The sequence below is a fragment of the Stegastes partitus genome, unplaced genomic scaffold, assembly GCF_000690725.1.
Source record: "Stegastes partitus isolate 25-593 unplaced genomic scaffold, Stegastes_partitus-1.0.2 Scaffold2589, whole genome shotgun sequence".
Lineage (NCBI taxonomy): Eukaryota > Metazoa > Chordata > Actinopteri > Pomacentridae > Stegastes > Stegastes partitus.
Window position 1 is genome coordinate 4,497 of NW_007580320.1, and position 14,915 is coordinate 19,411.

The 14,915-nt window shown below is 40.8% G+C and overlaps 1 protein-coding gene and 1 gene segment (V, D, J or C); both read left to right on the forward strand.

Moving 5' to 3' along the window:
- The first annotated feature begins 50 nt into the window (after positions 1-50).
- On the forward strand, positions 51-409 carry LOC103375421 (Ig kappa chain V-III region NG9-like). The segment is given in 1 exon segment: positions 51-409. A coding segment is annotated over 1 exon segment (357 nt).
- Positions 410-2,982: 2,573 nt separating this feature from the next.
- slc1a8b (solute carrier family 1 member 8b) lies at positions 2,983-14,479 on the forward strand. 2 transcript variants are annotated; one of them, XM_008305692.1, is made up of 11 exons: positions 2,983-3,150; positions 5,078-5,157; positions 5,614-5,829; positions 8,087-8,129; positions 8,221-8,434; positions 9,976-10,075; positions 11,178-11,411; positions 11,520-11,714; positions 11,799-11,933; positions 12,025-12,148; positions 14,333-14,479. In XM_008305692.1, exons 1-11 carry the CDS (start codon positions 2,983-2,985, stop codon positions 14,477-14,479), a joined length of 1,656 nt encoding a protein of 551 aa, XP_008303914.1. The 2 variants fall into 2 exon arrangements, with proteins under 2 accessions (XP_008303914.1, XP_008303913.1); XM_008305691.1 differs by having other exon boundaries at positions 2,986-3,150; positions 12,025-12,175.
- Positions 14,480-14,915: the final 436 nt, after the last annotated feature.

Consider the following 14,915-nt stretch of genomic DNA (forward strand, 5'->3'; position numbering starts at 1 on the left):
CATTTCAGTGATTACCTGCTGCCTTTTGTCTCATGTATTTGTGCTGATGAATGAATAATGTGTTTGTGTCTGCAGGATGCAGCGGTCAGGTGACTGTGACTCAACCTCCAGTCAAGACATTTACTCCAGGATCCACTGTCACTCTGACCTGTAAGACCAGCCCGAATGTGGCTTTGTGTAGTGGTGGTCCATGTATGTCCTGGTATCAACAGACATCTGGACAGACTCCAAAGCTCCTCATAAGACAAGTGAGCACACGGCATTCAGGAACTCCAGCTCGATTTAGTGGCAGTGGAAGAACCTCCGACTTCACTTTGACCATTAGTGGAGTTCAGGCTGAAGATGCAGCAGTTTATTACTGTCAGAGTATTCATGTAATAAACAGTGCTGATGTGTTGACACAGTGATTTATGGTCGTACAAAAACCTCCTCAGTCAGACTGCAGAGACTCTGAGCTGTTACAGCAGGAAGCGACTGCAGCTGCTGAAGAGGAAGAAACTCTGACACAGACCACTGAACACAGAGCTGACAGGAACCTCACCAAGTTTAAGTTACATATTCACAATAACACAAACAATATACTGAATCTTTCAGGCTTATTTTGACCAGTTTAGAAACAACGTCCTTAAATAACTTTTAAAGACATCATAATTAATGTTTCATATGAGGAGAAGACCTCTTTCATCTTTAGCTTATCTTGATGTAAAACTAAGGAAACTAAACCAATATTTGCATGTTATTTTCATGCCAAGACATGAATATCTGTAGACTCATACTTTTTCATGAACACAGCAGAAAACAACATCTCCACAGTTTTTATTTCCATCTCCATGTGGAAGCTGGTCTGCTGCTGCTGCTGTTGCAGGTTCATGACCTTGCTGATCGTCTTCACCTCTCGTGCCACCATGAAGTTGTCTTTCGTGAAGCTTCATGACCTTTGGTGACCTCTTTGTTTTTTATCCCCCTCAGAGCCATAATCAGATGAAACATTTGATCTGTTCAGTAGTTTCATTTATAACCAAATACCTGCTGATGTTCTCTGCTATAGGAACTGTTCTTTGTGTTTAGCTCTCATTGGTAAATATTTGCATCTCTAATGAACATGATAAATGAACATGGTAGATAATATCATGGCTGGTAAACACCAGCATGCAAGCATTGCCATTGAAAGCCTGTTAACGTGGCTGCAGAGGATAACTGTCTGAGTGCAAGCAGGCAGTGTAAAGCGGGTTTTATAAAGCGTCTTTGTAGAAAAGAGAGACATGATGTCATGAAAACAACACTATGACAGCAGTGACAGTAAACCATAACATTAAAACTTATGAAAGCTTAACACACTCTCTTGCTCTGTAGAGCAGCTGCAAAGTCTAGAAATAATTCTCTGTAGATTAAATACAAGTGAGGCACTTTACACTGTTACTAAAAAAACCAAGCAAACAAACAAACAAAAAAAAACTCCCTTTATAGTTACTTTAAGGTTGTGAGAAAGTGTCTGTGAGGAGAGGTTGGGCCATTTCTGTTTTGACAAGCTTTTAAAAAAGTTAAAATAAAATTTTTAAATAAGAAACAATGAGGCATTGTTTGTTAATGCCCATCTTAGTTTGGATGGAAATTTGGGCTGCATGACTTACAAATCAAGATTCACAGCAGAGCTCAATGCTTCTAAGTATATGCTTCCCTTCTGCGCCATTTGCTGATCTCGCTGCTCGCATTGTTCAAGACAGGGATTAAATGTTATTGGATTGGCTTCAGGTGACGTGGGCAGACATTGTTGCACTGGAAAGAGTCGAGCCTGGATGTCTTCCCAGGTCAGCAGGGACTCTCTGATGTAAGCAGACGTCAGTCCACAACAGAATTAACAAGGCATGCAAACAACACACGAGAATAGAAGGACAACGGGGACGGCTGATGACAATGGCATGCCAGGATTTCTGTTAACAGCTTCATTAGTCGCTGTTTTCAAAAGAAAATCACATTTTCTCCTTTGATTAACTACAATCTTGCACACGGTCAACTCTTATTACACCTTTTAAACATTTCATTCTACTTAAATGACAGCAAAACCACACAGTTTGCATCATGTTTTTGTAGTAGTGACCAAACACGTCCTCCTCAAAAGGCCTGCAGAGATCACACCATCACTTGCTGCTTCATTTGAGACAGCTTTTCTGAGCCAACAGGATTTTATCTACAGGCTAAAATGACAAGTGCTGACGTTCAGGCCCCTCGGTGCTCGTCCTGACCGCTGAACAGCTGACACAGCCTGACACAGCCTGACATCGTGGTCAAGTTAAAGGGCAGCGAAGTGTCAGCGTATACTGTAAAGTCCTGAACACAGAGGACTGGTGTCTTACCTTTGGCCTCTGGCCTCTGGTAATCCTGCCTGCACAGTTCAGCACACACAAACAAAATAAATCTTCATTTTCTGCCCCTAGAAATCAACAACTATATTAGTGATCTTTTAAACAACAGTCTGAGTGGAAATCAGTTTTTGTTTTGTTTAGATTACGCATATTTCTCCGTATTTTCAATAAATGTTGTCTTGTAAGATGAGTTAAAGTCGGTGTTGCTACGATGTACACATGAGAGCTAATGTCACGAGGTGTATGCAGCTGTTTTATGAACTGTGGCAACGACTCATGATGATCTATGAATGGGGGAATTAATCGGCATGGAAGTCTAGCTTTAGCCTCCTTAATAAGTCTGAGTGGCTGTGAAGGAGACTCTGTTTGCATGGGATAGGGATAATCCTTTTAGGGATTGCTTAAGCGGGAACCACTCAGTCATCACTTCCTCCCTCAGACTGGGTGAGCTCCTCAGTGTTAGACAGGATCCACACTTGATCAGACTCGCCGGCTGTTGGTCCGCCTCGGTATCTTGTGGGATACACACTGATCTGTCACACTCGCTAAGAGACCCGGATACCTGTTGCTCACTGAGGGGGGTGGGGGGGCCTGCTGGGCTACAGACTGAGCCTGAATCATGATGGAATGGTTGAAGAAATTCTTCAAAAGTGTGGTGTCGGTGAAACTCAGGGAGTACGTGAAGGACTACTGCAGAAGGAATGGTCTGCTGACGCTCTCGGTCTTCGCTGTGGTGACCGGCTGTGTGCTCGGATTCGTGCTCCGGTCACTCAACCTCTCCACACAGGTAGGGACGGTCAAAAGTCAGAAATTCAACCAGAGGCAAACCGACTGGGTGTGGATGTTCCAGACTTAAGCTGAAAAAAAGAGAGTTGTTGGACCAACTTAAATAAGTGATTGGTAAAACATAACTAAACTGAGTTCATCCAAATGAAGCTAACTGACATATATTAGTTGTACTTAAATTATTTGATTCCTCGAAAATGAACAGTTTGCAACTTCATTTTTCGTTTCCAATTTTTGCGCTTAAGTATTTGCTTTACCTAAAATCTAAAACATGATTTTGGCATTAGACGTACTGTTGGTTCCTTTTTCTTTAATCTGCAATCCAACTCGAAGGAAAGCGAAAAAACGTGGATGTCAGATGCAAAAAGTACATTTTCGCTGAAAGTTGAAAACCACTTCTTTAAGAGACAGAGGATAATTTCAGCTTCATAGAAGGAAGAAAAGCATATTGCCATCCCAAAGGAGAAAGTTAAATAGGACACATTAAAAAAAAAGCACTTTATTTCAGCTCAGATGCCATTTTTTACAGTGCAACAGAATATAGTGGGAAATATGCAAACACACACTAACACAACAAATCAGGACGAGACCTAACAGTCAGCCTGTTCTCTTAGTTTGTTATGCACTGAGGCTGTAGTGAAAGTCAACTACGTAGAAGTGAGAATGGACACAGGTAAAAGCAGAAAGTCGGGTCAGAAGAAGAGCAGAAGTGCTTTCTTTAATTTGACATTATCAAATCAAATCACTTCAAGTTTACTCATTTGCATGTTGAGTTGGCCAAAGAGCCGTACATGTTACAACGACAACAACATGAGCAAAAAGGGAAGACAGAAAACAAAACAAAATTTCAATTAAGCTTCAATTAAATACTAAAAAAAAAAACAAGACAAGCAATATAACAACTTGCCAGACCAGTTACTGAAATAAAATAACTATAAGACACGAACATATGGAAACTACTTAAAGCAATTAAAAAGTCATTGATGTGTTGAGATTGTTGTTTGAAAGTGTGAATGGAGGACTGAAAGAGGACGGCCACTCTAAGCCTGGATCACATGTTGTTGTGCATGTAATGAACCCACAGAAAATCTTTTCTCCCAATTCAGCAGTTTCCTTTTAGATTTATAGAGTTTAATAACAACATTTTTTTATACCACAGCAACATACAGGTTGCTTCACTCTCACTACTCAGTACAAAGTGTTTGCTGTTTCAACTCAAAGCACGTTTATAGTTCAATGCTGTGTTCAGTTAACTTTCACCAGTTTCTAAAAAGGTATTGCAGGTTTAATTTATTATTATCTGTGTTTTTTCCCCCCTTTCATGATTGATTTCCTTAATCAAAGATTTCCCTCTGCATTCGAGAACGTATTTAGAACCCCGCAAATGTCTGTTTAAGGGCAACGTACATCTAACTTTAAGTCACCGTGATGTAAGATGCTCTAAGTGGACCAAGGAGCTTAAGCATTTTGGCAGAGACTGAATTAATGATTAGTTTCCAGCGCGCACCACAATGCACTCCTGCATGATGGCAGCCGTCCCCTAAATGCACAAACATCTCATCGGCTAAAAGAACCCATGAAACACAATGAAACGTTCTTGAACTTAATATCATTGGAAAATAACTACATTTGATTTATACGTACTTAAAGGTTTCAGACATAATGGTTCTGGTATAAAAAAAAATTATGTTTGATTTTGATCTAAGAGAATCTTTTTTTTTTTTCTTTTTGACCCATAAAGATATGCTGAAATATCCAAAGTGATATCAGTTTACAACACACATGCAGGGGAACTGTCCATTTAGCAACAGGGTTAAATTAAGATCCTATAGATGCTGTGAATCCTTAGGAGGCAGAAATCATAAACTGTTTAAAAAACATACCAAGTGTCAGGTTTATTTAGCTACAAGTGTTTCTCTTCCTCACAGGCCAAGATCTACTTTTCGTTCCCTGGAGAGCTGCTGATGAGGATGCTGAAGATGTTGATTCTGCCGCTCATCACCTCCAGGTAACAATCAGCTGAGTGCGTTGGACCAAACCCAGCTGATAATGACAAATATATAATTTTCTGGGAATTTTTCTTCAGAAAAGATGCTGAACTCAATCCTAGTCCTGCGGTCTTTGTTGCGTATCATTCCCTTCTGGTTCTCAACATTTTGCAGATTTTTACACGAGATATAATGAAAACTGCAGCATCCACATCTAAAAAGTGAAAATGACCACTGAAATAACCCTCCTCATATAATAGGGTTGTGACTGCCATTGTTGCACCTTCAACATTTCGTGTGGCTTTCAGAGCAGCTGATTAATACTCTCCAATATCCCTTAATACGTAGCTTTAAACATCCAGTCAAAGCTAATTCCAGTTCTAATCTTCATAAAGCTAACAAGCAAATCCATGTTTTTAAACCTAATAGTTGACTAAATAACAAACTTTACACACATGTCCTTCTTTCCCGTTCAGTCTTATGTCCGGCCTGTCAGCCATGGACACGAAGGCAAGCGGTCGGCTGGGAGTCCTGACCATCACCTACTACCTGTGGACCACCTTCATCGCCGTCATCGTTGGCATCGTGCTGGTGCTCATCATTCACCCGGGGACGGGCTCAGAGAAAGATGGCCACCATGCCAGTTCGGGCCCTGTTATGACCTCTGCTGACGCTCTGCTGGACCTCATCAGGTTAACATTCACACAGACACTGAGGATCGCCATCGTTCAAATATTGTTACCCACTGAAGCGCACTTAAGAAAGGTTACCGAGCAAGGACGCTGTTCTGTAACCGTCCTCTGACATTATTCACTATAATTCCTTCTTCATTAATGAAAAAGACTAATAATCTACAGCTACACTAATTGGCACTTCGCTAACTAGCACTAAATTCAAATGTCAATAGCTTTGCAACTATTGGGTCACAAAGACAGATTTTTATCAGATGAGGGCATTGAATGGATTCATCGATAAGGAGACATGAACCAACTGTCATAGCAATCTGTGCAATAGTAGCCACAAATATCAACCTCACAGTGGCTCAAGGGATCATCAAAGTCAAAAGGATTAATGTTTGTCTGGGAACTACCAACGTAAACACAAAGTGCCAATTTTCCATTTGTTGGATATTAGATGTGTCACTGAATGTGTAAAAATATTATGGTGCTAAATGAAAGCTACCATCAAAGTGTGCCAAATGTAATGGTGGTTCATGAAATAGTTTCTGATATATTTCAGCACAAACCAAAGTGACGACCAGACCACCACCGCCGCCATCCAAAAAAACACTGCAACTAACACGGAGAGAATAAAAAATAAAAAAGCATCTCTTCTGTCAGTCAGTGTGTTCGTCCTCTTAAGCAATTTAGAAGAGGACAATACAGTATTTTGCTATGTTTCTTTCAAGAGCTTTTTCCAGAGAACTTTGCCTTTACAAACCATATAAAGACACAGACACATTTGGATTGATTTTGGAAAAGATCTTATAGCTGGAAAATGCTTTCAGAAGAACTGAGAGAATCCCATCCTATCATAAGCTTTTGAAGAGATCTTATTAGTGTTTTCTAGGATGAGGATTTGCCATTTAACGCCCTTGAAAAGCTGGTGAAAACCAGTATAGACTAATTAAACCCAGTACAGATCCAGTTCAGACCTTGTGAACTCCGTGTGCTCCGCAAAAACAGGAAGCTCTCTAATCACAAAAGCTCCAGGGATCAGTTTGATCCTGGTGGCTGACATAATGGCCTTCAGAGCAAAATAATAGACAAAGCAGCTTCCGGAAAAATGTGGTTTCCTCCGACATTTAATGCAACGGCGTGAACACCCTAAATGAAACCGAGTCAAAGGGCAGGACTCCCACACAGCAGTTTGGCTAAGAATAGGGAGACACTTAATTGTGATCTGTTAAGCCTGAACTTTCTCAGAAGGTGCTGATTGAAGCTGCGGTCTTGGTGTGTGCGCTCAGGCTTACCGCGGGGCCATTCATGTCAGAGATCCACTAATACCTTCTTCTTAAACCTGATTATACTGGAGAGCTGCGTTGAGGTGTGCATTTCAGTCCTCTTACGTGTTTGACAATCTCGCTGCCTGTGTCACTGACGTATATGCTGTACAAATGCAGTCCCGGTACACGATTGCTGGCTGAACCCTTCCACCTTCCAACAGCGTCAGTCTGTGAAAGCCTCCACGTTTGCCTGCGTCGTCTGAAAATGTGACCCCTGGTGTTGTTGACAGTTTAATACATACAATGTGTAAAATAGCACAAATGGACCCTGATTCATGCAGGAACAGAAGTCTTATTATTGAAAATGCTTCTTCATTACAATAGCCAAAGGTGCAGGAAATATCTATCAATCATTTGCTTGAAAATCAGTATTTTAAGCATTTATTTAAAATGTTTATATATTTGGAAGTTACATTTTACACATTGAAGTAGCTCAAGGTGGAGCTGCTTTTAACCTTTTTATGTGCTATTGGGTGGTTTTGATATATATCAGTGTGTTTTAATTTTAAAGCTAATTTACACGTCTCACCAATACAGCAATTAATGGCATATAAACACTCCTGCTTTTGCATTTAGAAGCACAATTTTAAAAAACAAACAAAAAAGCATCTCTGTTTTGACGGGTATTTGACATCTTATTGCAACATGAGAATTCTTTTTTTTTTTAAAGTCTACAAACAAACGTATCACAAGGTTGATGCTATTATGGAGCTTTTCGTCACATTGATAACGATCAGCACTTTTCTTTATTTAATTCGTGTGAAAGTACAAATTTGAATTTCTTTCTCAGTGCTTTGAGAACATCTCGTCTTTGCTCATTGAATAACTGATCGATCACTGAGCCACTGCTGTTTCACATTAAACACACAGCTGCCACATTTTGAACTATTTTACCCCTCAGTCGTATAATCTGACCTGTTTTGTCTGTTTGCTGTTTATTGCAGGAACATGATCCCATCAAATCTAATTGAAGCCACTTTTCAGCAGGTGAGTTGGACAAAATCTGACAAAAACTGTCCATTAAGTAAACTCACAGCATCCACATATTTACAGATCCCTGTGGTTTGTTTCATTCCAGTACCGGACAGACCTGGTACCTATAGTGCAGAGCGCCAACGTAAAAGAGTCTCAGGCCAACTATGTGTACGTCATGCCCGACTACCACAACCCTCGCCTGGGCCACCCGGTCTTCCTGGAGATCACCCCTGCACCTGACATCAAGTATAAAATCGTCCCGAGTACGAGCAAAGGCATGAACGTGCTGGGGATCGTCATCTTCTCGGCCACCATGGGTAAGACTGCAGAACTCTTTCCATTCTAGTAGGTCAGCCTCTGTGAAGGGTTCAAAAGATGTAACCTTTGGGTTTAAATAAATAAATCAAATGCAGACGATGAAGGCCTTCATTACTTCATTATGACAACTTTTAGATTTGGACTGCAGGTTACCAAATGTCCCCCTGGTTGCTGTATTTTTCTGCTCTGAAGTGACACTTTTTGTGATGTCATCATTTTGATTGGAAAGTGTTGAATTCAGCTACTCATGACCCTTTGTTAATGGTTAGTGCTGGAAAAAGTATTTATTCTTTATCTGAGTGAAATGATAAATATATTATCAACAAAAAAAAACAGTAGCACAGGCTTTAAAAGTGAATGCAGTCATTCTGCAGAAACATTGCCCTTGCAGCTGATATCGTCCTTCTAATACTTCAACGGAGAAGTTGATTTTGTTGTTGTACCAGGTTACAGTTGGGTTAAGTGGTTTCTTGTTATATGCAGATTGTACATGCATTTTTGCCTTTGAATATAAATTGAGGGCTGTCACAGCACATTGCAATCATCCCTCTACAGTCCAGACTAACAGTGAGTCTGTTGTGTGTTCACAGCAAAGGTTTGTTAACTCAGCTATTTTAAAGTGCTATTACTGTTGAGGTCGTGGATATGGGACAGTGGTTGTTTTTCCTACATTCTCTGCGCAAAGTCTCCTTGACATCAATTAGCATGCTTGTTTGCTTTCTATTCGTGCATCACTCATCCCATCAGGCGTGTTGTTGTGTTCCGGAGTGTCATCGCCCTGAATAATCACACAGGGCTTAGTGCAACAAAGACAATGGTTTCATTGTACACCACTTGCATGTTTGATTTGACTTATGATATAAACTATGCAGCCAAATTCCTTAACTTAAAATAAGGAGCATTTGGTCTCATTTACATGTGTACAGAATATAGTGTGGATTTTGTGTTCATGAAGGCCTGAAATAGAGAAAAAAAACTCTATTAAAACAAAACAAAACAAAACAAACAAAAAAACATTCAGTAGCTCAGAAAAGCTTGAAACAGACCCGTGTTAAAATCAGAGTAAAGTGGAATAAACATGTTCTGCTACACAAATTCTGCAATATTTTTACAGACTATTCTGTAATGTCTGTGTAATAAAACAGGACCAGAGGGGTGACACTGTTCTCCAGACAATGTTTTTTCCAAAGAGGCCCATAAACAAAGTGAGCCAGTTTTGCTATGTGTTCTGGAAAAGCTTAGTCTGGAAAATCAGTCGTGACTACAGCTCTAAGATAAATGTACTGAAATAAAAAGTACACATTTCCAATGAAAGGTAACAGAGACTGAGTACAAGAACAGCTAAATGTGGAATTTTTAATGATTCACTCTTATTGCTGATAACCAATCCAAGGGGCCTGGCGATGCAATAGTTGCTCCTATTCATAGTGCAGATCTATAAATGATTTACTAACTATTTATTCATTAGTTATAACCCCTTCACAGTAGCACTTTCACTAGTAACCATGAACATGTGAACATGTGTCCTGTCTGTTCTCAGGCCTGCTGCTGGGGAAGATGGGAGAACGTGGAGCACCGTTGGTCAACGTGTGTCAGTGCATCAACGAGTGCGTCATGAAGATCATTAATGCTGCGATGTGGTGAGAACACACTCTCATTCACATGCACAAACACACACACACACACACTCTCTAAAGCACACTGCTGTGTCACGCACATACCTCCAAAAAAAGACAGACTACACACAGTCCAGAGAGCAGATTAAATCTAAAAATAAATCCCAGCAACTCAGAGAGGCGCTGCCGTCTGAAGTGTCCTTCAGGCTTTCCACTGATGAGTCGGCTCTTGGATTAAACATGTGTGAATGGCACAAAGGGGACTCTTCGTTAATGGGATTAAAAATCAAACATACAAATGCGATCGATTGGAACTGTGGACAGCATCGCAGTGTACACCCAAGAGTGTGTGGACATTTCAGAAAAACACTGTGGCTACATTCACCTTACATTCCTGTGTGATTTCTGGACATCTAATTCCAAAGCATTAACCTGCTGCTATAACAGCATCTACTCTTCTGGAGCCTGACAGCAGGGATTTGCTCCCATTAGGCCACAAGAGTATTAGTGAGATCAGCCACCGTTGTTAGACGGTGAGATCTGGCTCAGAGTCGGCGTCTCAATTAATCCCAAAGGATGAGGTTGAGGTCAGGCCAGTGAACTTCCTCCACTCCAAACTCAGAAATCAAAATGGCTTTTTGGGTTTTTTTGGTTGTTTTTTTTTTTTAAAACTTGCACTAAAATGTTGTCGTAAAGTTTCAAGGTTTAACGTTTTATCTCATTGCCAAAACATTTAGGATGGTTTCATTCTAAAGAACACAAGAGAAAAACATAAACGTACAAGTGAATAAGCAAAATAAAAAAATAATCTGATAATAAATAGAAAAGAGAATGGCCAAAAATGAACACAACAAAACTAAATATGTGTAGAATCTGTTGATTTTCATTGTCATGTAGCTCTGTGAAGTTTTGGATTCACAAGTAAAATTTTGTCAAGTATTCATTTCATCAAATATCTCTTGTGTTGTAGAATAAAACTCCATGTTGGACCTCCATGCAGCTCATTTTCTCCTCAGTTTGTTGCTTTCACACCATGAGAAAGTGAAGTTCATGTTAATGCTGCTGCTGATGTGATCTACAGTGACACAGAACCAAGCATGATAATTGTCTCCTCTCCATCGTGCAGGTACTTTCCCTTTGGCATCGTGTTCCTGGTGGCAGGGAAGATCCTGGACATGCACGATCCGGCCCACCTGGGGGAGAAGCTGGGGATGTACTTCATCACTGTGCTGTCGGGGCTGTTTGTGCACGGCCTCATCCTGCTGCCTCTCTTCTTCTTCATCTTCACCCGCAAAAACCCCTTCCCCTACATCAGAGGGCTGCTGCAGGCTCTTGTCATTGCACTGGCCACTTCATCTAGGTATGAGAGGACAGATATTTTAGTTTTGAGATGTGTAGGATGTCCAACCAGTTTCCAATGCATATGCTTTGGCCTGTTGGTGACCTCCTCGGTCCTCTTTCTCTGCAGCTCGGCCACGCTGCCCATCACCATGAAGTGTCTCCTGGAGAACTGTGGAGTGGACCGGCAGATTGCCCGCTTCGTGCTGCCGGTGGGAGCTACCATCAACATGGACGGGACAGCCCTGTATGAGGCGGTGGCGGCCATCTTTATCGCTCAGGTCAACGAGTACGACTTGGACTTTGGGCAGCTGGTCACCATCAGGTGAGAAGAAACACTGATGTCACTATCATCCCCTGATAACTTGTTTTATTTACATCTCTAACATCTCCGCTCTTGTCTCTCCAGCATAACAGCGACAGCAGCCAGCATCGGGGCAGCTGGAATCCCTCAAGCAGGTTTGGTTACCATGGTGATCGTCCTGACCTCTGTGGGGTTACCGCCCGCTGACATCTCCCTGATTGTTGCCATCGACTGGGTTCTGTAAGTCCAGCTGTAAATTATTCCATTCAAGCGTGTCGTATATGTGCTATGAGAGCAAAGTGTGAATCATTTTTTCCATCTTGTGTCTCAGCGATCGCTTCCGGACCATGATCAATGTTCTCGGTGACGCCTTAGCTGCTGGGATCATGGCTCATTTATGTAAGAAGGACTTTGAGAGAGCAGCCACTGCCGCCACTGCTGCTTCGTCTACAACTGTTAACAATGGAGGTGGCCCAACGAGGGTAAGGAGGCCCGGTTCTGTTTGTTCAGTTCAAAGTACAAATGCATGTTTGACAGTTGTTGTATTTTCATGGATTTCCATTCAACCGTCTACATGCGTGGATATCACAGTTTGGGTTATATTAACACAGTAGTTAATTTTTTTATTATATTATTTTTTAATTCATTTATTCATTCATTTATTTTTTATATTTTTAAGTATTTTTTTAAAAACATATTTTTATTCTCTTCATTTTTTTTACATTTTATTTAATTTTTTTAAATTTTTTTTTTATCCTGATCAGATCAAATAGCAAACAGAAATTTAAAAAAAAAAAAGCATAACAAACAAGAGCTCGGGTCTTAAGAGGTTAAATACATTGCTGGACAACAAGACTTCACATCCTGCAAGTATTTAGTCATGAATTAAAGTAATCGACAAATACAAAGTTAAAGTCTGAGCATGGTGCAATATGAAACGTTCAGGGATCACTAAAGTTATTGAACTTATCCAGAGAGTCTGAACAAAACAATCTGCCTGAAAGTTAACGAGACTTTTTAAAATTTAAAGCTCCTGTGAAGCTAAAGAATAGATTAGGGAGTCACCACAGTCGCACTGTAGTGTGATTTATAATGGATATTTATACCAAATAGTTGTTGACATGTTTGCATTCATATTTGTTTGTTTCTTGCATTGCCAAAAAAAAAAACTCCTGTGGTTTAAACAGTGGCATCTGCCTCACACAGTCTGAGCAAACAAATATAACAGCAGTTTAAATCTGACTGTGCACAAACACACAGACAGCTGACAAGAGGAAAACCCAAATACATGACTTGAGAAAGACAACAAAAGCAGATGTCTAACTCGGGTGCACAACGTGGTACATCTGACATCCAATCATGCTCCGTGGCACGTATAATAAATGCTGCTGATTGTGGGAGAGGTTTTATTGTTGGGGTGCAGATGGCAGGAGCTCCGGTCAGAAAGCCTGCTCCATTGCGTCGTGTCTTCATAGGAACAGGGGCTAAAGTGACATCTCAACAAACAAACAACAACAGGAGTCTGTGGTCAAGATTTGATGTTTGTACATTATGTAAGCAAAAGACAGAAAAATAACTTCCTCAGCTGAAAATGTCAGCACAGGACGTGATCAGCAAGAACAGCTCGCTGGCAATTACATGGAGAGGATCATTGTAGTCTGGCTGCTGTTCATAAACTTAGAAAAACAAAGATGAATGCACATATGAGAGCTTAGCCATGCAACAAGTATAAGCACTGGTGTACAGAGGTGTGGAAAAAAGTGACCAGATGGGCACTCATTCACAATATTACCGACAAGCGGCGTACACCAGAACAACAGCACAGGCCTCAGTGTTTTACTCCAACAGTGAGGGAATCCAGTGGCTTTGTTAAGCTGATTGCAGTGTTTTCCTGTCTCCACACATCCACTCAGAGGGAAGGGTCACTGTGAATCAATACAAAGCTGTTCTGAGTGATGACTTTTGACTTACGATTAACAATTTCTATGCTGATGATAGTGGCCTCTTTGACCCACAGGGTACGGGGGGGGGGGGTCACTGAAGGATCTGAGCATGAAAATGATCATATTCTGTAGATGCCAGACCTCAACCCAATTAAACATCAAAGACAGATTTTAGACCAGAAATTTGTATACTTCTTTTTTTTTTCTGGAGAACCAACTTAATTTTCGTAATAAGCTCACTGAGTTTTCGGAGGCTTTTAAATAAGACACGAAGCAGTTTCAGCCAGGTATTCTGAGATTTTGTTCTAGTTCTTACATTTGGATCATTTTAAGCAACTTTCTCGCATTTATTTCAGTACGATTAACTTTTTTGGTTGCAAATTGGTGTTCCGTCTTACATATAATAAAATAATGATAATCTATTGTATGAAAATAATCTATAGCGAAAAAGCATTGGGAAGAATTTTCTGGTGGTCACAGTAACCCGTGTTGAAGAGGATTTACATTCACGCTTTAAAAAGTTGAATAAGAACTAATCAAAAGTGCTACTGCTGTTCATAACCAGCCAGTTTTCTGACGTTATTTATCGCTATTTTCGCTCCAAACCTTCTCCACTTTCAACAGTGTTTTAACGCGATTCTACAAAACCGAACTGCTCCTCGACTAACTCTCCTGTTCTTCTCGTCTCCCCTACAGAGGGACACAGTAATCTCCTTTGGCAATCAGAGCGTGGCGCTCTCGGATGCTCCTCTGATCGCTCACCGCTGCGACTACGTGTTCGAGGTGGACGGAGACAACGTGTTGGAGAAACCTATGGCCTGCTACAACCTCTGCCAAGTCTGAGACTCTTTTCACAAGCTGGACATTAAGGGATCCTGCCTTCGACAGCACATCGATTCACCTCCAAAGGCACAACCTGAGGCTCTACAAGTTCAGTTGAACTCATGTTCTGGTTTCTGGTCTGAAGAAAGAGTATATACTGTGATGTCAGGGTGGAGCAGCTCACATGTATTTTGCCTGTGCCATGCAGAAAACAGAAACCTACTTGATACTGTACGTCTCCGCTCAGTTTGGGCTGGATGACAATGGAAGTAATGAAATGCATGGAGCTTCACATGTAACCTAAATCTTAAACACGCGTTAGTGTCTAATTGCACGTGCACACTCGATAATGTGTTGCAACGACACGCAATAGATGGAGATTAGTGTTTAACGCTAGGCCTGTCCTAAAGAAGTTTGCTGGCAGGTTTGACCTCAGTCAAGGTTTTAAGTTGCCTTA